At 54.6% G+C, this 25108-nt stretch overlaps 1 protein-coding gene across 4 annotated transcripts in view; it reads left to right on the top strand.

The window, feature by feature from the left end:
• The first annotated feature begins 4173 nt into the window (after positions 1 to 4173).
• The window catches only part of PDGFRA (platelet derived growth factor receptor alpha), a 51007-nt gene continuing 30072 nt past the window's right edge, over positions 4174 to 25108 (top strand). Inside the window, exons 1-7 of one of the 4 annotated variants that reach the window (XM_055138006.1) lie at positions 4174 to 4299; positions 14711 to 14770; positions 16513 to 16833; positions 18019 to 18279; positions 19556 to 19686; positions 23952 to 24123; positions 24215 to 24404. In XM_055138006.1, the coding sequence (XP_054993981.1) occupies positions 14722 to 14770; positions 16513 to 16833; positions 18019 to 18279; positions 19556 to 19686; positions 23952 to 24123; positions 24215 to 24404 (1124 nt within the window). In that variant the 5' untranslated portion in view covers positions 4174 to 4299; positions 14711 to 14721. Of the gene's footprint in view, positions 4300 to 4756; positions 4776 to 5445; positions 5535 to 7670; positions 7833 to 14710; positions 14771 to 16512; positions 16834 to 18018; positions 18280 to 19555; positions 19687 to 23951; positions 24124 to 24214; positions 24405 to 25108 lie in introns of those variants that run through there. The other 3 variants (XM_055138008.1, XM_055138009.1, XM_055138007.1) reach the window with 3 other exon arrangements.

Consider the following 25108-nt stretch of genomic DNA (forward strand, 5'->3'; position numbering starts at 1 on the left):
CAGTTACCACAGCTTTCCTCATCAGGATAGCTCCGTTGGAAGTTGTTGTTGTCGTTGTTGTTGTTTTCTTTTTTTTTTTTTTTTTAAAAAAAAAGCCATCACAGGGCCTGCTGTCCTCCTGGGCTCAGAGGGCCAGGCCCAGGCTCTTTCTTCTGTCAGGCTGACCTAAACAGAGCCAGCCCCAAGCCACAGCTGTGCTGCTGGAAAGCTGGCCAGGGTAGGCCCCTAATAAAGAGCAGACCTCCCAATCTCCCCGGCCCCCACCCCTGCCCTTACTAGGGCTTTCAAATTAAAAGTCACCCAACTCCCGAACACTAAGCCCCCAAAAGAAGACCAGGGAGGAGGCAGCACAAAAATATCTGGCGATGGAGGAGGTGAGGCTTTCTGCAGAGGGAGAAGCGGGGAGAAGAGGGCCCACAAGACCCAGCTCTGAGGAGTGTAAACCCACCTGGGCCAGCCACGAAAGTGGGCGGAGGTCAGGGTGGGATGGCCTAGAGGAGCCAGCAGCCTGAGTCTCAGGAAGGAGCCACGAAGAAGCCACTGGTGCCTAGAAGCCAGGAGCAGGCCAACAGGCCTGGGGCAGTCTGCAGCGAGAGCCCCAAGAAGAGCAGAAGAGCCCAATTTCCACGCAGCCTGCGTTCCAAGGGGCGCACCAGCTCCCTTGCAAAGGAGATCACCCCCTCCCCGCAAGCCACGCAGGCCAGTCTAGACCCTTTGGGGAGAATCCGCCCCGCAGGTGGGGCTGAGCTTCAACCAGGCTTGTGAGCACCCGCAGTGCGCGAGGGTTCCGTCGCCGTCGCCGCATCAGTGCACACTTCTACGAGGAGCCTTCTCCCAGGACCCCGCCGACGGAGTTTCGGCTCGGAGCCCAAAGCACGGGAGGGGTGCTGGGAGCAGAGCCCAGCAGCGCCACCCCCCCTCCCTCCCGCACTAAGAAGCTGCAAGAGTGTTCCTCTCTATCAAGCCTTTTTTTTTTTTTAATTGCAAGTGTGTCTTTATGTGACCCCCCCACAACCAAAGGCTCAGAAAGGCCCGGTAAGTCGTTCTAAGGCAAAGGGACCTTTTCCATGATCCCATGAGTAGAGCAAAACACCCCACAAAAGCCAACTCAGCGGGAAGCGCCCACACAGGCCCTGATGGGACCCGAAAGAGGGAGGCAGGGGGCGGGCCGCGGGCAGGGAAGTTGGGAGGTGACTATTTTGACTTGGTTCGAAGAAATCTGCGCGCCCCCTTTGGATAAGGGGGCCTCTTACACTCTGCAGGCGCTCGCGGCTAATCTCCTGTCGCCCCCGGGCCCAGATGTTGGACGTCGTGCTGGAGCCCCCGCGGCTCGCTAGTCTCCCCATCTTTCCCCCCGGTCGTCCAGGGCCTAGACGCGCGAGGGAGCCAGGGACGCCCAGGGCGCAGTCGCTCACCCCCGCCCCCCCCCCCCCCCCCGGGCTTGAGGAAGCCAATTTTCATTCTTAGCCTCAGGATAATTCCTCGAGGCCAAAACACAAGAGGCTGCAGACCAGACTCGAGTGCGGGTGGGGGCCTGGACGCAGCGCTGCCCAGGCCCGCAAAGATCACGCCTTGCCAGGGGCGCACGGGACTGCCTGCAGGAGCCGAGGCACAGAGAGGTTCCCGGTCCGCCGGGGGCCCCGCCGTGCATGCTCTGGCTCGGAGAACGCCATAGGACTCCCTGGGGCCCCTGAGAGTCGGGGTGGTGGTGGTGGGGGAAGCCATCCTGGAAGGACCTTAGATAGAACGGCGTTGTCTGCTGAGGCTCGCCCTACCGCTCTCCAAGCCAACGACCCGCGGCTGGGGGCGGACGACGGGATTCGAACCCGCTTAGCTGCTGCGGACCCTGCCTGGGCTTACGTGTCCCAACGGCCTAATTTCCAGGGCCCCCAGCGCCGAGGTGGTGCCTGGTTTATTTTGCTTTTGCAGGCGAGGCAGATGCTGACCTCTTTCCATCTTAGCTGGGCCCAGACACGGCAAAAGCTCCTCTTCCCCCTCCCCCCCCAACCATTTGCTTCCCAGCGCCACCCCCCACCGACGCGCTGTCCTGGGAGTCAGTTCCCCAGGCCTTTAAACCTTCTGGAATGTCACACATGGAAACCTTTAGCAAAAGTTTGTTAATGATCATAACAAAGGCATCATTCAAATTAGGCAGGTAATTACTACCAGAAGGACAACGGGGCTCATCCATTCTCTGGGCTGTTTTAAACTCACGTGGAATGGCGACCCTAACCGCCCCCACCCCAGCCTACTTCTCGGGCCCCTTTAAGCCTCCCGAACTGAGCTGTGAAGTTACCATTTGTGGGCGGGGAGCGCTGGGGCCCAGCCTTCGCGAGACCCCGGCGTTCTCCAACGGGTAGTTTCCCCGACTGCCACGCATGCCTTCCCCCCCTAGGCTCTCTGCCTTGCCTCCTGCCCTCTTGGGTACTCGATATTTAAAAAAAAAAAAAATTCTGAAACTCAGCTTGTTTTTTTTTTTTTTTTTTTTTTTAAATTCATAGCACGAAAGCCAGAGTCCGCTATTTCCCTAGGATTCGCACTCGGACTTTCTTTCTTTTCTTTTGCGGGGGTCCGCTTTCTACAAACATTACGGTATCCTGTTAACATTCCGAACAAGGGGGCTGTTCATATATTTGCCTTCGATGATTTCCTGAAGGAACATGTGGAAGTAATAGTGCGCCGTGGAGTCACCCCAACTGAAAGATGTCCGAGAGGCGCGCGCGCGCGGGGCCCCCGCTCAGCCGCCGGCAGCCCCCCGCACCCACCCCCGTCCTGCGGCCGCCGAGCGGGACTCCAGCACCCCTAAGCCGTACTTCTCGGTGACCCTCCCTCGCTTGCTGCCCGGTGCCCACCCTCCCTGCAGAAGCGGGGGACAGTGGTGGCCAGGCAGTCTGCCTGCCCGTTCCAGCCTGGCCGTAGGGGGGCTGGGGTGGGGCGAGATCAGGGGGTGAGGGGGCAGGACGCGGGGGGCGGGGGATGAGCCCCTCGGAGCGCCCAGGGCTGCTGCGGTGCGCTCCCGCCCCTCCCCCTCCCCCGCGCCCGCCCGCCGGCCGCCGGGGCGCCAGACCCCCGTTCCTGGAGCGCCAGCGCCCCCTTGCCCTCGCCCGCAGCATCTCTCTTCGCAGCTTCGGGGCTGGGTTCTCAGGCCTCAGCTCCCCGGGGCAGGCGGGCAGGGTCCGAGCGAGCGGCGGGATGCGGGGAGGGGGGGAGTGGGGGAGTGGGGGAGGCCTGGACACGGGCGGGTGGGCGTCTCCGGGCCCCCCCACCCCCCCGCCCCAGCCAGCACCGACGCCGCGGCCAGAACCGTTTTGTGTGCGTGATTAGAAGCCAGGGCCGCCTCGCGCAGATAGCCCGAAAACAAAGACTCGCCGAGATAAGTGAGTCGGAGGGAGGGAAAGGTCGTGGTGTCGAGAACGTCCAGCCCCACCATTCTTTGTACCCCGCTTTCCATAAACAAGAAGCACACGCACACCCTCCTCATCGTTACCGGGGGCTCAACAGTTTGCCTAATCCTATTAGAGGATTAGCCGCGGCCCCGCACTTTCCCCGGCACGAGCCGGGGTCCAAACTCACTCGCCCCCTCCGAGGCAGCGCTCAGAAGACCCCAGTAGCCAGCGCTATTTTTTTTTTTAAATCTAGCAAAAGCACCCTGTTCTAGATTTCACGTTATTCACTCTCGGGGCCTTCACTGCCCCCCCTCAAAAAAAAAATGTATACACGTTCCTCTCCCTTTCAAAGCCAACACAAAAACAATGTATCAGCGTTGGAAAATATCTTCCAAAGCAGAAGTCAAACTCATTCTGGTAACGATGGGCAGTTGGTTTTTGCACGAACCTCCGCCCCCCCCCCCCGACAGAACATCAACACGGCCAGTTCCACCACCCCCACCCCATCTGGTCGGCTTCTCCCCGCCTCAAGCCCCCCCCCCAGTTGTTGTCGAAGTCTGGGGGTTGGGGCTAGACCCCCTGATTGCGTAAGAGCAAAGAGCCAAGGCGCAATCTGGAGGGAGGCGATTGAGAGCATACGGAGTTCGAGGGAAACTTTTATTTTGAAGAGGCCGGGTGGGGAGGGGGGGCTTCATTTCCTGACAGCTATTTACTTAGAGCAAATGATTAGTTTTAGAAGGATGGACTATAACATTGAATCAATTACAAAACGCGGTTTTTGAGCCCATTACGGTTGGCGCTTGAGGGAGAGAAACAGAGGAGGGGACGACAGGAGAGGACCCGAGGGCAGTGGACAAGCTTTTGACTCCATATGTAGGATCTTCATTGCGAATTGACATAGGAGGAGAAGAAGGTAAGAGAAGAGGGGGGGAAAAAAACCCATTTGTTTTTGAGAAAAGGAGTCTCTGATCAGGCCTTTTGGACTGGAAGTGAAGTAAATTTCGCTCGAACTTCGGGCAATGAGAAAAAAAATACAAAAACAAAAACAAAAAAAAACCCCAACTGGACTTGAATTCCGGTTGTATGCCCAGAAGGTAATTAATTTTGAATAAATTTCCCTTGAAGGGAAATGCAGAACTTAGATAACTCTAGAGTTCTAAGTCTAGGGTTTAAAAAATTCTTTTTAAAAGGTCTATTTTTGAAAGTAATGTTTTTCCAACAACTCTATGGCCTCCCAAAGAAATGGTTTGGTCTGACATTTTTGAGGTTTCTTTGGGGACTGGCGTGTGTGTGTGTGTGTGTGGGGGGGGGTTTGCTGTTCTTGCCTACTGGAACAAGCACCCAGCAATGTTGAGAATGGGGACGGAGATGCTTGCCCTCTTCTTGGCGGTGGGTCTAGCAAGGCGACAGGTTTTTAATGAGTATTTTCATTCCGGGCTGGCGGTTTGGCGGGACAGCTCTGCAGCGGGTGGTGAGGGGCGCGGCGGGCGGACCGCGGGAGGTGGGGAGGGCAGAGCGCCGAGTGGGGCGCGCACTGGGGGGTGCGAGGCTGGGGAGGCGTGAAGGGCTCGGCTGGAGGAGGCCGGACCCTGGATGCCCGCTGGGTGCGCACGGCGCGTATTTGCTGGACGGCGCTGCAGCGGGTTGCAAGACCTGGCCCGACCTAACTCCGCGGTGGCCGCCCCGGGACCCGGCCGTGCGGAGGCACGAGCTGGGCGTCGGGTCCGGGTGCTTCTTTGCCTTTGCGTTGCCCTGGAGCTCGGGCGCCAGCCCCGTGGTGCGCTCGGGGTGCGCGCCCTGAGCGCGGGGGCGCAGGCGGCGCAGGCGGGCGGTCTGGAATAATGACAAACACATTTGGGCCCGAGTGAAGAAGTCGTCGTCGCCTCGCATTCCAGTAACTGTGATTTGAGGAATTTCGGGCTGCCCTTCCAAGGGGCCCTCATTGTTTTTTATTGGGGAGGGGGTCTCATTCACCCCACCCCATCCCTACTCTTTCTCTGCGCGCCCCCTTTCTCCGTGGAATTGTTTCTGGAAAAGTCGGGGGCGGTGCTGCTACAAAGCAGGACGAGAAGAATAGTCGCCAGAAAAGTACCAAACTTCTTTTGGGGGTAGTTAGACACGACTCGGATCCCAGGAATCCGCTAGCAGGTAAGACGAACGGGGAGCCAGACTCCCTCGCCTCGTGCCCCCCACCCCTCACCCCTTCAGGCCCCCCGAGCGCCGAGCTCCTAGGCAAGGATGCGTGGCGCTCGCACAGCGGTTGTCCCGCGCCGGGCCCCAGCGGACTCCGGAGCGGTGGCCTCGCGCCCCTCCTTCCCCCACCCTCTGCCCCTCCACCTGGAAATCGGGTTTTCCACACAGATGAACGACTCTCGGCGGCGCCCGAGAGGGGCGGCCGGCGTCCACTTGGCTCGGACCCCACGGGTGCTCAGCGGTTCTTTTCCGAACGGGTCCTTCGGCCAGCTCGGAGTGTGTCCCGCAGGGGCCGGAGCCCGGGCCGCCCGGCCAGGTGTGTGCGCGCCGCTAGCCAGGGGCCTGGGTCGCATCTGGCCGGCGGGCTGGCGGTGGTCCCCCCCCCACCCCCATCTCCCGCGGCCCGAGAGCGACGTGCAGGCTTCCCCGGGCTTTGCCGAGCCGCGGCGTGTGCACACCGAGTGTCCCTAGCATCTCGAGGGGGAGCGACCCACCGGGGCTCCAGGGCGCCCGGATCGGGTCCGACTGCCTTGGAAAGCCAGTGCTGAGCCGTGTGGGAAATGCTTTTTGGCTCCGCGGCGGAATTGCTCAATACTCTGGATTTACTGGCCTCATTTTTTTTTTTTTCTGGCGAGCTGGCTCTGTTATTTTCATTTTACGTTTTATCCCCCCCACCACCACCCCAAGCTGACCCTCCCGGACCCTGGTGATGCTGCTTTGCGTCTCCCTCCTGCCCTGGCTCGCCCTAACCGCTCGCCCCAACCCTGGCTGGCTCCTTTGCGCGCTTCTCGAGATAAAAGGTCTCTCTCTCTCTCTCTCTCTCTGGAACTCCTGGACGGGCCCTTTTACGCCGTCACTCCCTGTGTTCGTTTCTGGCTTTTGGTCTGACCTAAGTGGAGTGGGACTCCACGACAGGACCGGAGTCTCGAGAGCGGAAAGGGGTGCGGGAGAAGAGGGACGGTTGCGAGGGAAGGCACCCCGGGAGCTCACCCAATGGTCCTCGCATCAACCCTTAAAACCTAGAGCGACCCAGATCCGCAGCCCCGATCCCGGCCCCCCGGTGAATTTTACTCCGGGCCTGGAGCTGGGGAGGGGTGCAGGGGGAGGGGCGGCAGGCCGGGCTTTCCAGCTGCAAACGCGTCTGGCGCCGAGGCGGGCCAGTCCTGTGCCTCCTGGGGACCGGCCGTGGGCGGCGCGCGGGGCCGGGATGCGGCCTGGGGACGTGGTGGCCCGCGCCTTCCTGCTGCTGAACCCAGAGCCTGGGACGCCCCCTCTGGTCTCCGGGAGAGCTGGGACAGGGTTCAGCGTCGCCGATGGAAAAGTGACAAGGATAGGGGAGCGCTTCAAGCCCACCGAATAACGGAAAAGGTGCGGCTCTCGGCGTCTCGCGCGCGGGGGTCGCGCACAGCATCAGCCGTCGGAGGTGGAGCGTGGAATGTCTCTCGGGCTCCCCACCCCCCTCTCTAAAAGGGGCGCGGGGGGGGCGCAAATCGCTCCCACTCTGGCTCTCCGCTTTCTGCCGTGCTGTCCTTTGCTCTCGGACTCGGAGGCATTTCCTTTTGTTATAAACTGGGCTCTGGGTCTAGAGAATCTTGCAAGCAGTACTGGACAGGAGGGGGAAAAGAGAGCTCGGACGTTTCCTTTCTCTACCCTGCAAAAGTGAGGGAGAGGCGCTGGGCAGACGCCGTTAAGGCGAGCTCCGAACTAGGGGTGTGTGTTGGGAGGGGGGTGTAGGTGGAGAGGGGTGAGGGGGGTGGGGACCCGCTGGTGGAACTTCTGGTCCTTAAAAAACCGAGGGGGCGTAGTCTAGACTGGTCCTAGCCTCTTCTTGGAGCCGCTGCCAGCTGTCGTGTGCTTTAGGGCCCGTAGGAGGCGCTGGCGCGCGGTTGTAACCCTAAACCCCATCCCTCTCCACCCCTCCCGGCCCCTCTCCCTCCACCCCGTCCGGCCCCCTCTCAGGTTTTCAGTTGAAAACAATGCAAAACGCCTTGCGTCAGGCTGCGGACGGACTCAGCGGCCCGAGCAGCTCTGAGGTCAAGAGTTCGGAGGCCGGGGCGCGGACCCCCGGAGTGGGCCGTCGGAGATACGGACCCCGGGGCTTACCGAGCCGCCGGAGGCAGGGGGCGACTCTCGCCGTGCCGGGGTGTCGGTGGCAGGAGCGCTCAGCGCGCGGGGCGGAACTTCGCCTGCAAAGCGGCAGGGACTGCGCTGTCTGGGACCCGAAACCGGTGCAGGGCTGAGCCAGCGAGCGGGGTAAGATTCGCGGGGCTGCGGCGCCCCCTGGCGGGGTTCAGGAGCGGGATCTGGCGCCCCCCAGGACTGGGGGCCCCATCGCTCCCACCCCTCCCACCTCCAGCAAAGTCGAGACCCCTGGGGCTTTATAGGAAGACGAGCGCGGGTCTCAGTGGGCGCCTCGCGGGCTCCGTGCAAAGCCGGGTGGGCGAAGGGCGCACTTGGAGCAGGCGCGCTTGCACACGGAGGTGGGGTCTTCTGAATCTTTTAGGGTGGGAACTAGCTGAGCCAGGATGAGGATGGAGGGTCCCGGGCGCTCGTAGGTGGGCGGGGTGTATGTGTGTGTGGGAGAAGTCTTCAAGTTTGGTTTTCCTAGCCCCCACCCCCCGCCCTTCCCAGGGGCCCGCCGCGCAGGCCGCCTTTTGCTGTTTGTTTGTTTGACGACTCAGACTGATTGTGCAACGGGGAACAGTCGTTTCCAATCAGCCCGCACAGCTCTGGGGCCGCGCGGTCGTCTCGGGCCCCGCCAGGGGTGTTGGTGAGGGGTGACAGTGGCGCGCGAATAGATTGCACATCGCCTGCGCGGCCCCCTCCCCGAAGGGGCGGAAACCCTGAGATGCAAGAGTTGCAAGAGAACCAGCCACAAAACCCCGGGCCGCCCGGCCTGCTCTGGAATCGGCTTTCACTGCTGGCGGGGGCTGGCCGCGTTTGTTTTCCTGCTTCCCGAGGGCTCCTAGGGGCCACGGTGGTGGGTGACCGTCCTTCACCCCCCGCAGAGTGTTAGGTTTGTTCGGCAGCAACTTCCCTCTTCCTTCCTGGGCGTTGAGCTCAGGTCACCACGGGCTCTTGGAAGTGAGATCCGAGAAAGGAAGAGATTGGCAGTTCGGATGCGGGACGATGCTGCGCAGTGTGCCGCGGCGCCTGCATCCCGGGGAATGCAGGTCCTTGGACCAATACTGCCATCTTCTGGTCAGACTGGAGAACGGCAGGGACCCGCTGCGGGCAATGGGCTGCTTTGCGATTCTAAGCAAATGGAGGCATGCAGAAGGCGCCCCCTTTCCCCCAAGCAGAGACAGACACCCCCACCCCGGAAACGGGGGTTTCCGTTACCCAAAAAAAGCAACAGAAATCTCTTGTGGGGTAAGGTAGGCAGGCAGTTGCCTTTCCCTGTATGAGTGAAACCCCAGTTGGGGTGTGTGTGTGTGTGTGTGTGTGTGTGTGTGTGTGTGTGTGTGTGTGTGTGTGTGTGTGTGTGTGTGTGTGTGTGTGTGTGTGTGTTTAGGAGTGGGGGGCTCTGTGCTCTTTTTTTTTGCTCTTTTTGGGTCACACCTGGCAATGTACAGGGGTTACTCCTGGCTTTGCACTCAAGAATTACTCCTGGCGGTGCTCAGGGGACCATATGGGATGCTGGGAATTGAACCTGGGTTGGCTGCATGCAAGGCAGACGCCCTACTTGCTGTGCTATTGCTTCAGCCCCAGCTCTGTGCTCTTAAAGCCAAACAAACTTCTCCATACTATGCCCGATTCTCCCTTGAGGAGTCACCCTGGTTTAGTAACAGTAAAGTGGAGGTGTCATCTTTGAGTGAGAGGGAGAACAGAAGTTTACAAGTTTCTGTCCCACAAAATGCTCCTGCTTCAAAATTCTCCAGCCTCCACGTATCCCTGGAAAGTCTCATGGAAGCCAGGGAGAGCAGGCAAAAGTGCAGGTCCTGGAAAACGGGTTGTGGGTGAAGTTGCACCCGTGTAGACAGGCGTTTGGGTTGCAGGATGTTTGTCCCCCAGAGAAAAGCAGGCTGTGTAATTTTCATGGTTAGAATTAACTCTGGAGAGCTGAAATTAAATGGACCTTGGAAATCTGAGCCTAAAAGTTGTCAGTGGCTTTGGGGACTGTGAGAGAGTCTCCTGTGGCCTCTAATCCCGCCTGGGTGGGGTGAAATGCAATACCCGCAGCAGGGACAGCTTACTCTGGCTCCGAGCAAAGGAAGGGCTCCTTCACTCACCCCTGTAGGGCTCAGGAGGTTTCCTCCCGCGTAGCACGTGGTTTTGAGTCGCACCCGAAGGCTTTCCTTCTTCTTTTTTCGCTTGTTTTTGTTTGTCTGTTTGTTTTTGAGAGAGAAGCCACCTGCGAACAGATTTGTGTCTCTGATTATGTGGCCAGATGATTTGGTTTACTAAAATGTCTATTTTATTTCTTATGGTTGTGTAGGTGTCACTCAGGGTTTTTTTTTTTTAATTATTTAATTGAATCACCAGGAGATACACAGTTACAAAGTTGCTGGTGACCAAGTGTCAGTCATACAATGTTTCAAGACCCATCCCTACCCAGAGCACATTTCCCACCATCCATGTCCCCAATTTCCCTCCCACCTGCCCCCCCCACCATTTCCTGCAGCCTGACACTATAGCACGCTCGCTCTCTCACTCTCTTTCTCTTTATGCACTCACTCTCTCTCTCACTCTCTTTCTCTTTATGCACTCACTCTCTCTCTCTCTCTCTCTCTCTCTCTCTCTCTCTCTCTCTCTCTCTCTCTCTCACTCCCTTTCTCTTTCCCTCTTAGGCACTGTGGTTGGCAGTACTGTTCTGAAAGGGTATCATGCATGTCCCTTTACCTCCTTTCGGCACTCCGTGTCCAGAGTGCCCCACTTAGTTTTGTGGTTGAGCAGTGGTCATCCGTAGTTTTTACTCGGGGGTCACCTGGTGCAGGTGAGGGAACCCAGGCCTCACACATGCAGAGCACATGCTTCTACCTCTTATATCACATCCTGGACCTCAGCATCATCTGGAGAGCCTGATGCCGCGTGGGCTGAACCTGAGTCCAGATTCACAGCCCCAGCAGGCAGGGGCTGCTTTCTCCACCAGAAGAAGAGGTCGTTCTTCTGACACCCTCTTCTGACACCTCCCAGGGCTCTGCACGGTCCCCGTGAGAACCAACTGGAGGTGCCAAGCTTGCAGTCTCCAAAGCACCTTCAACAAGGCAGTTGGTCCTTACAATTATACAGCCGGGCCAGCCAGCAAGGCATGTGTTATTACTGCAGTCTGTCTGTCTGTCTGTCTGTCCGTCCGTCTCTTGTTGGGGGACACACCCAACAATGCTTAGGGGCTCTTCCTGGCCTTGTGCTCAGTCCGGAGCAGCCCCTGGGAGTGCTCAGGGCGCCTTACGGTGATGGGTGTGCGGTGATGGGTTGCAGCCGGTGCAGCCGCGTCAAGGCAAGCTCTCGCCTCCTGTCCTATCTCCCGGCCCTAAGGAGTTTAGGGTTATGCAAGAAGAGATGGAGCTTGAGCTTCCAAGGGATGGACCAACAATCAGATGTAGGGTCAGAGCCTCATCTAAGGCGATGGACGGATCTTTAGCAAGAGAAGGAAGGAGGATGGAAGAAGATAGGGAAGGAGGCCCTCAGTCACTTGTCTAACATCTCCTGGTTTATTTCTCTAACTTGTAGCAATGCTTTCCATATCTTTATTCCTTAGGCCTTAGCATTTATTTTTGCTGCTTCAGGGCTGCACCCCAGAGCCCCCTACATACATGGTACACTCTCTCTGCCCTGCCCATCTCTGCCCTTGGCTTTTTTTGGTTTATTTTTGGGCTGCACCCAGCGGTGCTCAGGTCTTACTTCTGGCTCTGCACTCAGGGATCACTCCTAATAGTGCTCAATGGACCGTACAGGATGCTGGGTAAAGGATGATGCCTTTAAAACTGGGGCTGCACAGAACTGGAGCTGCAGGCTGATAATTCAGTGGGTGTGAGAGGAATTCTTTGTTTTTAAAACGAGAAGATTGGGGAAAATTCCTTTGCTCCTCCTTGCAAAGCGACATGCCCTTGCTGGCTCGCCCGCGCTGTGTTTCTGATGATTTGTACCTCTGACCTGGTGAGCTCGGGGAAGAGGTGACTGAATAAGCGAGAGGGCCAGGGGCCAGTCAAATCGGACTCGTCTGGAGGGGTTCCCACCTTCTCTCCCATGTTTTCCATGACCGGTTGTCGGGCAGATGCTGTGATCATTAACCACAGCATAGTCTCGGCTGCAGTGAGTGATGCCACGGGGTACCCCAGTCGGCTTGGGTTTCTAGCCAGCAGCCCTCTTCTCAGAAGAGAGAGTTGGAAGTCTTAAGCAAACACATGTTGATTCGCAGCGTTCACATCATTATCACTTGCTCTGTGTGTGTGTGTGTGTGTGTGTGCGCGCACACACACACACATTGTTTTTATTGCCCACTTGGTAGGTTGGTAAATATCCCTTCCTACTTGACCCAGGGAAGGAAATCTGGTTGGGGCCCAGCTTGCACCAACAGTGCTCAGAGCCAGCCTGGCGCAAGCCGCAATCCCTCTCCCTGGGTTCGGGAATGCTTTAGAGATCAAGGATGGTGCCTGCGCAAGAAAGTTGCGATATAAGTGTGATAAAACCAAGATAGAAGCCAGCCTTGGAGGGCGCCTTTGAAGTGCGCTAAGTGGATTATCAGTGGGAGGCTGACACTTCGATGGACAAACACAAAGGCCTCCCCTGCTGGTGGTGCTGTATCCGGGCAGCCTGGCTGGGCACCTCCTATCGTGGCAGCCGGGCAGAATCTGTGTGCCCTTGCGGTCAGCATCCCGGGGACCGGTGCTGTGCAGACTGCCTTGGGGGGGGGGGCGGACGCTGCTTTCTGTCACTGGTTTGCAGAGAAGGTGAGCTGCAGGAGGCAGTAGTTGGGGGACCAGGGCAGGGAGAAGGGGAAGGCACCAGGCTGAGTCACTCACCTGCCCTGAGACAAGACCCCAGGGTGGAGGGATGGATGAGCCCAGGGCTCTTGTGTGACCCCGACTGTGCGTTAGAATCCTAGCTCTGCTACCTGCTCTGTGGCCCCTCTCTGCGTCTTTACTGACAGTTTTCTGTGGGGCCGGGGAGGGGTTTGTGTTTAAGCCACACTTGGTAGTGCTCAGGGCATTCTGTCCCGGCTCTGGGCTCAGGGGTCACCTCTGGTGGTGCTTGCGGGGAGCATATGTGGTGGCAAGGATTGAACCTGGGTCAGCTGCCTGCCAGGCAAGTCTTCCCTTGCTGTATTGTCTGTCCGGGCTAGTGGGTGCTTCAAGGGGCATTATCTTGGGGTTTGCTCCCATGCCCCTTAATGCTTCTTTTCTGTGAGACCCGGCACCCTCTTCCCTTCACTTTTGTTGCTTCATCTCTGTCTTTTCACACTCCACATTGTGTTGCTTGTGTGTGTGTGTGTGTGTGTGTGTGTGTGTGTGTGTGTGTGTGTGCGCGCTGTGGCGCTGGGGATGCCGGCAGCAGTGCTAGGATCACACTTGGCGTAGGGACGATGCAGGGAATCAAACTCAAGGCCTCATGTCTGCAGGGAGACACCCCAGAACTGAGCCGTGTCCCCAGGCCTTTGGCCTTTTAGTGACTCCAGTGAGACCCCTGCTGGAAAGTGCAGCAGGAGGAAAAAAAAGAGACTGAGCTCAGGAGGGAGCGGAGAAGTGCAGAGAAGTGGCTTATTCAAAGAGATGGCTGGAATAGACTGCTCGGTCTATTTACCCCGGGACAGCTGGACTCCATCTTAATTCCCAACAGTGCTCAGGGGCTCTTCCTGGATTGTGCTCACAGTGCTCAGGGGATCATGTGGCTCCGCCTGGTGAGTCCCAGTCTCCCCCGAGCATGAGCACAACAACCTGCACTGTGGCCAGGGTGCTCCCTCCCGGACCCTCTGCCTTCGTGGTCCCTCCCCCCTGGCTGGCTCTGCTGCTGGATGTGGCATTTCAGCCTCCTTGCCCACGTCTCCTCATCCTGCGGACGCAGGGAGGGGAGAGCGGGGAGTCAGCGGCAGGTGCTGCTGCTGCTGCTGTTTCCTTAGCGTGGACACAACCTTTGCTTTCCACGGAGTTTTACGCCACGGTTTCCTGCAGCCTCACAAAGGCAGGAATTCCGTGACATCCCCCTTTTCTCTCTCTTTGTTAAAAAGAAAGGAAAAAGAAAACCCTGTATTTATTTAGGGCCACTCCGCACAAGCTCAGCCTGGCTGTACTTGGGACCCCTTGGATTTTTCCCTGCTGGTGTTCGGGGGGGCCAGGTGGTACCAGGGTCTGACTTTGGGGGGCGGTCTCACAGCTGTACTGTATGCTTCAGTACAGCTGTTTCCTGCTCCCCTGGTTCGTTTCTCACTTTCTTTCACTTATTTATTTGGTTTTCGGGTTACATCCTGCAGTGCTCAGGCCTTACTCCTGATGGAAGTTAGGGGACCGTATCGGGTGCTGGGAACGGAACCGGGGTTGGCTGTATGCAAGGCTAATGCCCTGCCCACTCTATTATTCCTCGGGCCTCTTCCTCTTCCTCACTTTCTGTCCTGCGCCTCCTTCCATGCCCATGTCCCAGGTGTACCCGTGTGGATGAATGGGAGAGCAAGTGGGCGGGGGGCAGGTGACACTGGAGGCTGGTCCCGTCCCTGTCCAACGGGACAGTGGTAAGCGGGACACTCCCAGCGCTGGGGGAGAAAGGCACGATCGGATGAGGTTTGTGGGACTTCTGGCCTCTCTCCCCGGGAGGAGGGGACTGCCGGGGACTTTCTCTGTATTGAGACACAAGCTGGACTCGAGGGGAAGAAAAATACGTCTGCTTATTTGTTTTTCACATTCTTCGCTTAAATAGTTGAAAAAGGGAGAGTTCTCCCCTACTCTGGACACATTCTGAGACAACAAACGGAGAGCTTTTCAGAATCTGCAGACTGCATGTGAGCAAAAAAGGGTTGGGTTTTTCAGGGGCCAGGCACAGCCTGAGGGCCCGTCAGACCTGCTGGGACCGTGCGTCTCAAACAGGGACCTTTTGGGTCAAAGGGACGCGGTTCTAGTTTTCCTCAGAGTCCAGCTCCCGGACAAGGCGGCTCCTGACTGTTGGTGCTGACCAAGACGCTTTCTCTCGCCCTCCTCCAGGCTCCTCCAGGATGGGGACTGACCACCGGACTTTCCTGCTTCTAGGCTGTCTCCTCACAGGTAGGGGTCCGCTTCCCCTCAGAGGGGTTGTCCTGGGGCACGGAGGGGTCTTGATTTTCAAGCTCTGTGCTCTGGGGCTGTCACGTGTGTGTCCTCTGCACCAGCCTCTGAAGCAGTACAGTGGAGATTCTACGCTGCTATTTCAGACCTCCGGTTGTTCGCTAGGAGGAGTTAGTTCTAATTTGCAAGGAGTGGCCCCTGGGGACAGCTTCAGTATTGGTGCCATCCTGGCATGGAAAAAAAAAAGTGAGACGTCATCCTCTCAGTGTACCCACTACCTTTGCTACCCTCTTCCTTTTTTTTTTTTTTTTTTTGCTTTTTGGGTCACACCCGGTGATGCACAGGGGTTACTCCTGGCTCTGCACTCAGGAATTACTCCTGGTGGTGCTCAGGGGACCATATGGGATGCTGGGAATCAAACCTGGGTTGGCCGCGTGCAAGGCAAACTCCCTACCCGCTATGCTATCGCTCCAGCTCCTCTCTTCCTTTTTTTCTGATGTGAGTTTTCTCCCGGAGTGGGGAGGCTGGTGATCCCAGAAAGTCAAGACGACGTGAAGGAAATGAAGAATGGAATATTCTTGCCAAGGAAATCTTCAGTCATACCTGTCTGAAGCGGGAGATGCTGAAATGGCTGGAGAGTCTCAGAACCACCTTTAGCCGGGAGTGGAATGGTTCATGGGGAATCTTACTAATCCCTTTCCACCAGGGAAGGCTGTGGGGGCCATATGTTGAATTATTTATTGAACTCGTTTAGTTTCCACCCCGATATTTATGAATTGCAGGTGTTCATCACAAAAAAACAGTATGTTTTTTTCCAGGGCAGGGAGGTCACGCAAGTGTATTCATGCCTCTGATGTTAGCCATGTGCAGAGAGCAGAAGGGAGCCTGCTTTCGGGGTTCTGTTCTCCTCAAGGGCTCCCCAGCTCTGAGGTCAGGGCTGAGCTTAAGTTCCAGCTTCACCAGCTACAGCAATCTGAGTGGGGGGTGGGGAGGGGGGTACGAGGTTCTCCCTGGAGCTGGGTCCTGCAGGAGACTGAAGCCCACGCACCCAGACTCGAGTCCTAATCGTTCCTCTGTGGGAGTTGCAGACAGAGGGGGCAGGGGGTGCGTTTCAGGTGCAACAGTGAGCTCAGGGTTTTCTGTCTCTGGGTTTGGGATGAAAGGCCCCCCTTGTCCGGCCCGGGCTGCTGGAAGCCATTAGCGAGAAGGCAGGCGGGAGCGTGGCGAGCCACGGGAGAGGCGTCTGCTGGGTGCTTTGTGTGCCCCTCCGCTCCCCACCCCGCTCCCCTCCCCCCGCCCCTCGGGCCGCCTCTGCTGGGAGTGTGCGCCCCCGAAGAACCCATATGTGCTGGCGTTCGTGCCATCTTGGGGATATTTTATGGCCACACATCAGCGTCTGAAATATGGAATTGGAATCAACACCCTCTCTCCGTTGGAGTGTTTTGCAGGGGTGGGTTGGGGCGGGGGGCGGGGGCGGGGGTTGCTCGGGGAAGCTTTTGAGGCTCTTGGAGCCTCTGCTGCCCTCAGCAGATGCAGGGGCTGCTATAATGGGGAGCCATTCATGGGCGTCCAGGCCAGCCAGCGGACTCGGGAGGAGAAATGGCCATTGTCCTCCCTGCCGCGGCCTGGTGCTTCTGTCAGGGCTCCAGGGCGGGCGGCGGTAGTGGGGGCCGGCGGTGGGGGGCGGGGGGCTTGTCCTCTCTGGCTGCGGCCCCTGATTCAGGGCACGTTTCCCTCCACAGGCCTGCGCCTCATCCCCGCTCAGCTGCCCTTCCCCTCCATCCTCCCCAACGAGAACGAGAAGGTGGTTCCGCTGAATTCGTCCTTTTCTCTGCGCTGCCTGGGGGAGAGCGAAGTGAACTGGCTGTACCCCACGTCCGAGGACGAGAACTCCAACGTGGAGGTCAGGAACGAGGAGACCAACAGCGGCCTCTTTGTGAAGGTGCTGGAAGTGGCCAACGCCTCGGCCGCCCACACGGGGCTGTACACCTGCTACTACAACCACACGCAGACCCTGGACGAGAGCGACGTGGAGGGCCGCCACATCTACATCTACGTGCCAGGTGAGGCCCGGGACCTGGCACTGCCCAAGGAAGGAGGCGGATGGACCCGGAGAAAGCGTTAGAGTCAATGAGGACCTATGGGAACGGCCTGATCAGCAACTAGGGTGGTCCCGCAGGCGGCCTTGCTGGACACACGGGCCCGACCTATCCGTGTCTGGCCCCACCTGAGCCCCCAGCACTGCTGGGGTTGGCAAAAAAAATGAACCAAAAAAGCCCAACAAACAAAAAACGCCAAAAAAACCCACAAAAGAGATTGCTGCTATTACAATTTTGAATTTTTTTTTTTGCTTTTTGCGTCACACCCGGTGATGCACAGGGGTTACTCCTGGCTCCGAACTCAGGAATTGCCCCTGGTGGTGCTCAGGGGCACTGGGAATTGAACCCAGGTTGGCCACATGCAAGGCAAACGCCCTACCCGCTGTGCTATCGCTCCAGCCCCTGAAATATTTTCAAGTTGAGCCAGAGTGATAGTATGGCGGGTAGAACATTTGCCTGGCACACAGCCGAGCCCAGCAGGAGTGATCCTTGAGCACAGAGCCAGAAGTAAGCGCTGAACACTGCTGGGTGTGCCCCCCACCACAGTAATAAAGCCCTCTTTAAAACATTAAAATATTAACATTCAAATTCTTCTTCTTTTTTTTTTTTTTTACTTATTTGGGTCACACTCAGCGATGCTCAGGGGTTACTCCTGGCTCTGCATTCAGGAATCACTCCTGGCAGGCTCAGGGGACCATATGGGATGCCAGGGATCGAACCCGAGTCAATTACAAGCGCCTTACCCACTGTCCTATCACTCCGGCCCTTCTTTGGATTTTTTTTTTACCATTTATATCTTCTGTAACCATGTCGTGCTTTTGTCTGTATTTCCTTGTCTATTTCTGTCCATATTCATACCTGTGTCTACAACCCAGATGTTTGTTTGTAGCATTTGGATTGTGGAGGCACTTGCAGACTATATCTGTAGGTGCTTTACCAGTACCTGTAGCTCTACCTCTCTCTGTCGGTGGCATCTGCACCTATGTAATTCTGCCTGTATCTGTATAACTCTATCTAGACCAATATGTCTGTCTTTCTGTCTGCCTATCTATCTTTCTCTTACCCTTTTTTAGGGGTGTGTGATTCTTCTGCATAGCTGCAAAGGGTGAAACTAATACAGTATATGTTTCTCTTTTTTTAAAACCACAGACCCGGATGTAGCCTTTGTGCCTCTAGGACTGACAGATTCTTTAGTCATCGTGGATGAGGATGGTACCTCCATCATACCTTGCCGCACAACGGACCCAGACACTCCTGTCACGTTACTCAGCAGTGAGGGGGTGGTCCCTGCCATGTACGACAGCAGACAAGGCTTTAATGGCACCTTCCCTGGCGGGACCTACTTCTGTGAGGCCACTGTCAGAGGCAAGACCGTCCGGACCCTCTCATTTACTGTTTATGCTTTAAAAGGTACTGGTGTGCTCTCCCTTGTTTACTTACTTTCATGTTGGGCACGGGGGTCTCCCAAGCTGTGATCGGGGGGCCCAGCTCTGCCATCTGGTCTGGATGGTTCATAGTAGGCTGGTGATTGGCAGCACTGGGGAAGGGCATCCAGTGCCAGGAGTTGAGTCTGGGGTCTTGGGCCTGCAAGGCATGGACCCCCCCCCCCACCCCGGGTGCTGTTGTCCAGTTCACCCCCTCCTCCTCTTTGGTGAACTACAGGGTCACTGCTGGTTGAGGCTCTGCGGGTGCCTGTGCTACATCTTTGGGCCTTAGTTTTCAACCATCCCGGCTGGGTTAGCCAAGAATTGTGAGGATTGGCCCCTGAGTTTGCTGAGCACTTCTTGGGGGGTTCCCCTACTCTGCTGCAGAAAATGGAACTATAGGCAGGACTGGGGAGATAATATCCCTCCATTCGTGTGAGTTCTTGGATAGGGAAAAAGAATCCTATGCATGTAGATTTTAAAAAAAATTTGTTTTGGGGAGCCATGCGATAGTATAGTGGGGAGAGCATTTGCCTTGCATGTAGCCAATGCAGATTCAATCCCCGGCATCCCATATGGTCCCTATGAGCACTGCCAGGAGTAATTCCTAAGTGCAGAGCCAGAAGTAGTCCCTGAGGATTGCTGGGTAAGGCCTGACAACTAAAAAACAAAAATAAAAGAGAATTATTCTATTGTCTCATATGTTTGATTACATAGGCCAACTCAAGGCCAAGGTTTCTGAAATTTTCATCTTTGGTCTTGGTAAAGGCACATTCTTTTTGTTTTGTTTTGTTTGGGGGCCACACCCAGCTGTGCTCAGGTTTTACCTCTGGCTCTGCTCAGGAATTACTCCTGGCAGTGCTTAGGGGACTCTATCCGGTTTCAGGATTGAGCCAACATCAGCTGTATGGAAAGCAAGTGCTGTAATTCCTGCTCTAGTTCTCTGGCCCCACGATTTTACTTTTAAGGGTTTAAAAAAGAAAAAGATTGGGGCTGGAGTGATAGCACAGCGGCTAGGGCTTGCCTTGCATGAAGCCGACCCGGGTTCGATTCCCAGCATCCCATATGGTCCCCTGAGCACTGCCAGAAGTAATTCCTGAGTGCAGAGCCAGGAGTAACCCCTGTGCATCACCGGGTGTGATCTAAAAAGCCAAAAAAAAAAAAACAAACAAATTAAAAAAAAGAAAAAGATCACTCCAGAACCAATGTGGATTCATTCAGACTCAACTATGGCATTAAGTCCTTGTGTTTGTTTTACATAGCTACACCAGAGCTGGAGCTCGAGATGAACGCGCTGCAGACGGTCTACAAGGCAGGGGAGACAGTGGAAGTGACCTGCGTTGTGTTTAACAATGAGGTGGTCGACCTTAAGTGGACTTACCCTGGACAAGTGGTAGGTACCTTCCGGGCTCCCGTGGGTGCAGTGTGGGTGGGGCTCACCGAACACCAAAGCATCCTTAACTGCCACCTCACTGAGCTTTGCATCTTGGTAATTGGCTGGACCGGATGGAGCCCCTGCTAGGAAGCTCTCTGAGCCATGCGCCATGGAGGGTGCCCCAGAGGGGACTGAGACTTCTAGGGATTTCATTCTCAGAAGGACAGGGGGAAGGTCTATGACTTCGTACAAGACAACGAATTAAAGAAAAAAATATTGGAAAATGTACCTACTGTTGACTGTTGACATCTTGAGAAAAAATGTTTCTTGTTACCCATACCTTTAAAAAAAAATTTTTTTTTTCTTTTTGGGTCACACCCAGAGATGCTCGGTTACAACTGGCTCTGCACTCAGGAATTACTCCTGGCGGTGCTTGGGTGACCATATGGGATGCCGGGGATTGAACCCGGGTTGGCTGTGTGCAAGGCAAATGCCCTACCTGCCCAGCTGTGCTATCACTCTGTCCCATACCTTTAAATTTTTTTTTAAATTGAATATTCATGCTTATATTACAAAGCTGTTCATGATTGTGTTTCAGTCATACAATGATCCAACACTCATCCTTCCACCAATGCACATTTTCCACCATCAATGTCCCCCATTTCCATCCCATCATCCCCTCACCCCCTCTTCTTTTTCTCTCTCTTTTTGTGCATTATGGTTTGCAATGCAGGTACTAAGAGGGCATCATGCTTGTTCAGAGTGTCCAGTATTTTTATCAGGAAGCTAAGGCTGGAGTAGCTTTTTTTTTTAACTGAGTGGCAGCTTTGGGGTGTGAACATGACTTCCGAGGCTTCCAGAAGGATGCCCATGGAGGTGTCCAGTGGTGTTGACTGCCCACGCCTTCTGCTTTTGCTGCACTACTGCGGCAAAAGGTCACTCTCTGCCTCCTTCCTGCCCATGCTGGCTCTGCATGGCTCCCCTTCCATGAAGGGGCATGTCTGTAATCATTCAGAAAGTCTGTCTCAAGTGCCAGGTCCCGAATCCAGTGCCACTGTGTGCACCGAGGTGATCTGCAGAGCCCAGCTTTGTGTGTGTGATCCCCAGGAAGGGGGGGTGGGGAACCCTTTACAGAATGACCTTGGCTAAATCCAAATGACCTTGCTAGTTTCATTCATGGAGGGAGAGTAGGGATGAGGTTTGGGGAAGGGGAACCAACATTGTGATGCACAGGGTAGCACTCCCTGGGGTGCATGGTCGTCCGTGTGTTGGAAGAGCAGGGGAGGAAGGCTGGGGTGGTTCACTTGCTGCTGGAAGGCTGAGCCCTGCCCTGTACAGCAGCCTCGGGAGGAACGGGAACATACCCTGCGCTCCTGACCTGACGACTCAGGCTCCCCACTCTTGCGGGGCACTTGGGACCTCAGCCTTTGTGTCACTTCTCTCCCCGCACGCTTCCCTTCTCGCCTCTCACTGGGAGCCTGGCATTTTCCCGCGTCACCATGCCATGAACCTGTTTTCAAACTTGAATCAGTGTCTTCCCTGAAACACTGAACACCTGGTGTTATGCTCACGCACAATTGCCCTCAGTTCTTTTCATTGATTTGGTTTTGGTTCGGGGGCCACACCCAGTGGTGCTCAGGGTTTGTTCCTGGTTCTACACTCGGGAATCAGCCCTGGCAGGACCGAGGGGATCATACATGGTACTGTGGGTCAATCTGAGTTGTTTGTGAGCGAGGCAAGCTTCCTACCCATTGTACTATATCACTCTGGCTGGCCCTGGGTCTTTTCTTTTTCTGGTCTGATAAACCAGTAATGCAGGTTTATTGTTGAAACTTTATAAACTGCAGAGAGACGGTGGCAAAGCCCCTTCCCAGGGCCTCACCTTAATAATTTAAGAAGATAAATCCTTTAAATGTTTTTTTTTGTACATGAGAAATACATAAAATTATAGGTTTATGCTTTAAGTAGTACTTTGTAATATCCTGTTTGCTTTGATGGTAGAGCACAAATCTACTCATTAAATATCCTTTTAGAAGGCACATGAAAAAGTGCTCTGCATCACTAATCATCAGAGAGATGCAGATCAAAACAACTTTGAGATACCACCTCACACCACAGAGACTAGCACACATCCAAAAGAACAAAAGCAACCGCTGTTGGAGAGGATGTGGGGAGAAAGGGACCCTTCTTCACTGCTGGTGGGAATGCCGACTGGTTCAGCCCTTCTGGAAAACAATATGGACGACTCTCAAAAAATTAGATATTGAATTCCCATTTGACCCAGCAATACCACTGCTGGGAATATATCCCAGAGAGGCAAAAAAGTACAATCGAAACAACATCTGCACATGTATGTTCATCGCAGCACTGTTTACAATAGCCAGAATCTGGAAAAAACCCGAATGCCCCAGAACGGATGACTGGTTGAGGAAACTTTGGTACATCTATACAATGGAATACTATGCAGCTGTTAGAAAAAAGGAGGTCAAGAATTTTGTAGTCAAGTGGATGGGCATGAAAAGTTTCATGCTGAGTGAAATGAGTCAGAAAGAGAGAGACAGACATAGAAAGATTGCACTCATCTATGGTATATAGAATAACAGAGTGGGAGACTAACACCCAAGAACTGTAGAAATAAGTACCAGGAGGTTGACTCCATGGCTTCGAGGCTGGCCTCACGTTCTGGGGAAAGGTCAACTCAGAGAAGCGATCACCAACTACATTGTAGTCGAAGGCCATGTGGGGGAAGGGAGTTGCGGGCTGAATGAGGGCTAGAGACTGAGCACAGCGGCCACTCAACACCTTTATTGCAAACCACAACAGCTAATTAGAGAGAGAAAACAGAAGGGAATGCCTTGCCACAGTGGCAGGGTGGGGTGGGGGGGAGATGGGATTGGGGTGGGTGGGAGGGACACTGGGTTTACGGGTGGTGGAGAATGAGCACTGGTGAAGGGATGGGTTCCAAACTTTGTATGAGGGAAGTATAAGCACAAAAGTGTATAAATCTGTAACTGTACCCTCACGGTGATTCTCTAATTAAAAATAAATAAATTTAAAAGTAAAAAAAAAAAAAAAAAAAAAAAAAAAAAAATATCCTTTTAGAACATGACTTTGTAAGCAGCTAACAGAAGACTATTTCTGGGAGGGGGAGTCTCACATAGCACAACTCAGGGCTTACTCCTGGCTCTGTGCTCAGGGACAGCTCCTCCTAGTGGTGCTCTGGGGACTGAACTGGTGTTGGCAAGGTTCTTAACTTCTGTACTAACTCTCCAACCCTCAACTACTTTTTTTTTGCTTTTTTGGGTCAGACCTGGCAATGTTAAGGGGTTATTCCTGGCTGTGCACTCAGGAATTACTCCTGGCAGTGCTCAAGGGACCATATGGGATACCGGTGATCGAGCCCAGGTCAGCCACCTGCAAGGCAAACGCCCTACCCACTGTACTATCACTCCAGCCCTCTCAACTACTTTTAATCGTTAGGACTGTCATGTAGCTCAGTGGTAGCATACTTACCTTGCATGTGTGAGACCCGAGTTCAATGCTTGGCACCATGAACCTTTCCTCCCCCACCAACTTATTAGACTTCATCTTTCAGAATAGTTTTAAAGTCACTACAACTAAAATATCCAGAGGTGTCCCATGAACCCCCCTGGCCCCACATGTATGTAGTCACTCCTCCATGATCAACAATCCCACAGAGAGGTACAGGTGTGAGGGTCAATGAACTTACACTGGTAGATCAGGCGCACCCACTGTCCGTTGTTTCCAGAGGGAGGTCCCTTTGAGGAGCTAGCAGTTTTAAAGTTGGTTTTCTCAGGAGTTAGCAGGACTGTTCAATGGTTGGAATCAACCACATGTGTATGTTGGCGAGGGGGGGGGCAGAGGGTAGCGTAGATAGAGAAGGGAACAGTATGACAATAATACTGGAAATGATCACGTTGGGCAAGAACTGAGTGTTAAAAGTAGCTCAAGGGATATTTCTGATAACCTTTCAGTATCCATATTGCAAGCCACAATATGAGAGAGAGAGAGAGAGAGAGAGAGAGAGAGAGAGAGAGAAGTTCCTGCTATAGGCTTGGGGTGAGGTGAGGAGGTGATGGGAGAGAAACTGGGGACACTGGTGCTGGGAATTGTACTAGTGGAGGGATGGATGTTGGAACACTGTATGCTGAAACCTAACCATGAGCGGGTTTGTAAGAGTCTTTCTCACAGTGATTCAATAAAAAAAATTTAAAACTCATCATCATAATAAAAATAAAGTTGGTTTTCCTCCCCCTCTGTAGAAAGGCAAAGGCAACATAATGCTAGAGGAAATCAAATATCCGATCATCAAATTGACGTACACGCTGAAGGTCCAGGAGGCCACGGTGAAAGATAGTGGAGATTATGAGTGTGCTGCCGGCCACGCCACCAAGGAGGTCAAAGAAATGAAGAAAGTCACCATTTCTGTCCACGGTATATTCTGCTTTCTAAAGGGTCACTTCTCCCTGCCGCTTGGGAGCCTCTTAGGCTAATCAGTCTTTAATGGAAACTGTTTCCTGCACAGAGAAAGGCTTCGTGGAAATCACCCCCAACTTCAGCCAGTTGGAAACTGTCAACTTGCATGAAGTCAAGAATTTTGTGGTGGACGTCGAGGCCTACCCTCCCCCCAGGATCTCCTGGCTCAAAGACAACCTGACTCTGATAGAAAACCTCACGGAGATCACCACAGATGTAGAAAAGATCCAGGAAATAGGGTAAATATCTGCCCCAAGTACTTTTTTTTTAATTTTGTTGAATCACCATGAGATAGTTACAAGCTTTCATGTTTGAGTTACAAACATGATCACACAATGATCAAACACCCATCCCTCCACCAGTACACATTCCCCACCACCAATATCCCCGGTATACCCCTCCCTTTCCCCACCCTCCCCCTGCCTCCATGGCAGACAATATTCCCCATACTGTCTCTCTACTTTTGGGCATTATGGCTTGCAACACAGACACTGAGAGGTCATCATGTTTGGTCCATTATCTACTTTCGGCATGCATCTCCCATCCTGACTGATTCCTCCAGCCATCATTTTCTTAGTGATCCCTTCTCTATTCTGTCTGCCTTCTCCTTTCTGCTCATGAAGCAGTCTTCCAGCTAAGGGGCAATCCTCCTTGTATCTACTGTCTTTGGGTTTCAGCCTCATGTGATGTTATTCTGTACTCCACAAATGAGTGCAGTTCTTCTATGTCTGTACCTCTCTTTCTGACTCATTTCACTTAGCATGATACCCTCCATGTCTATCCATTTATAAGCAAATTTCATGACTTCATCTCTCCTAACAGCTGCATAGTATTCCATTGTGTAGATGTACCAAAGTTTCTTTAACCAGTCATCTGTTCTAGGGCACTTGGGTTGTTTCCAGATTTTGGCTATTGTGAACAGTGATGCAATGAACTTGTTTCG

The sequence above is a fragment of the Sorex araneus genome, chromosome 5 (assembly GCF_027595985.1).
Source record: "Sorex araneus isolate mSorAra2 chromosome 5, mSorAra2.pri, whole genome shotgun sequence".
Lineage (NCBI taxonomy): Eukaryota > Metazoa > Chordata > Mammalia > Eulipotyphla > Soricidae > Sorex > Sorex araneus.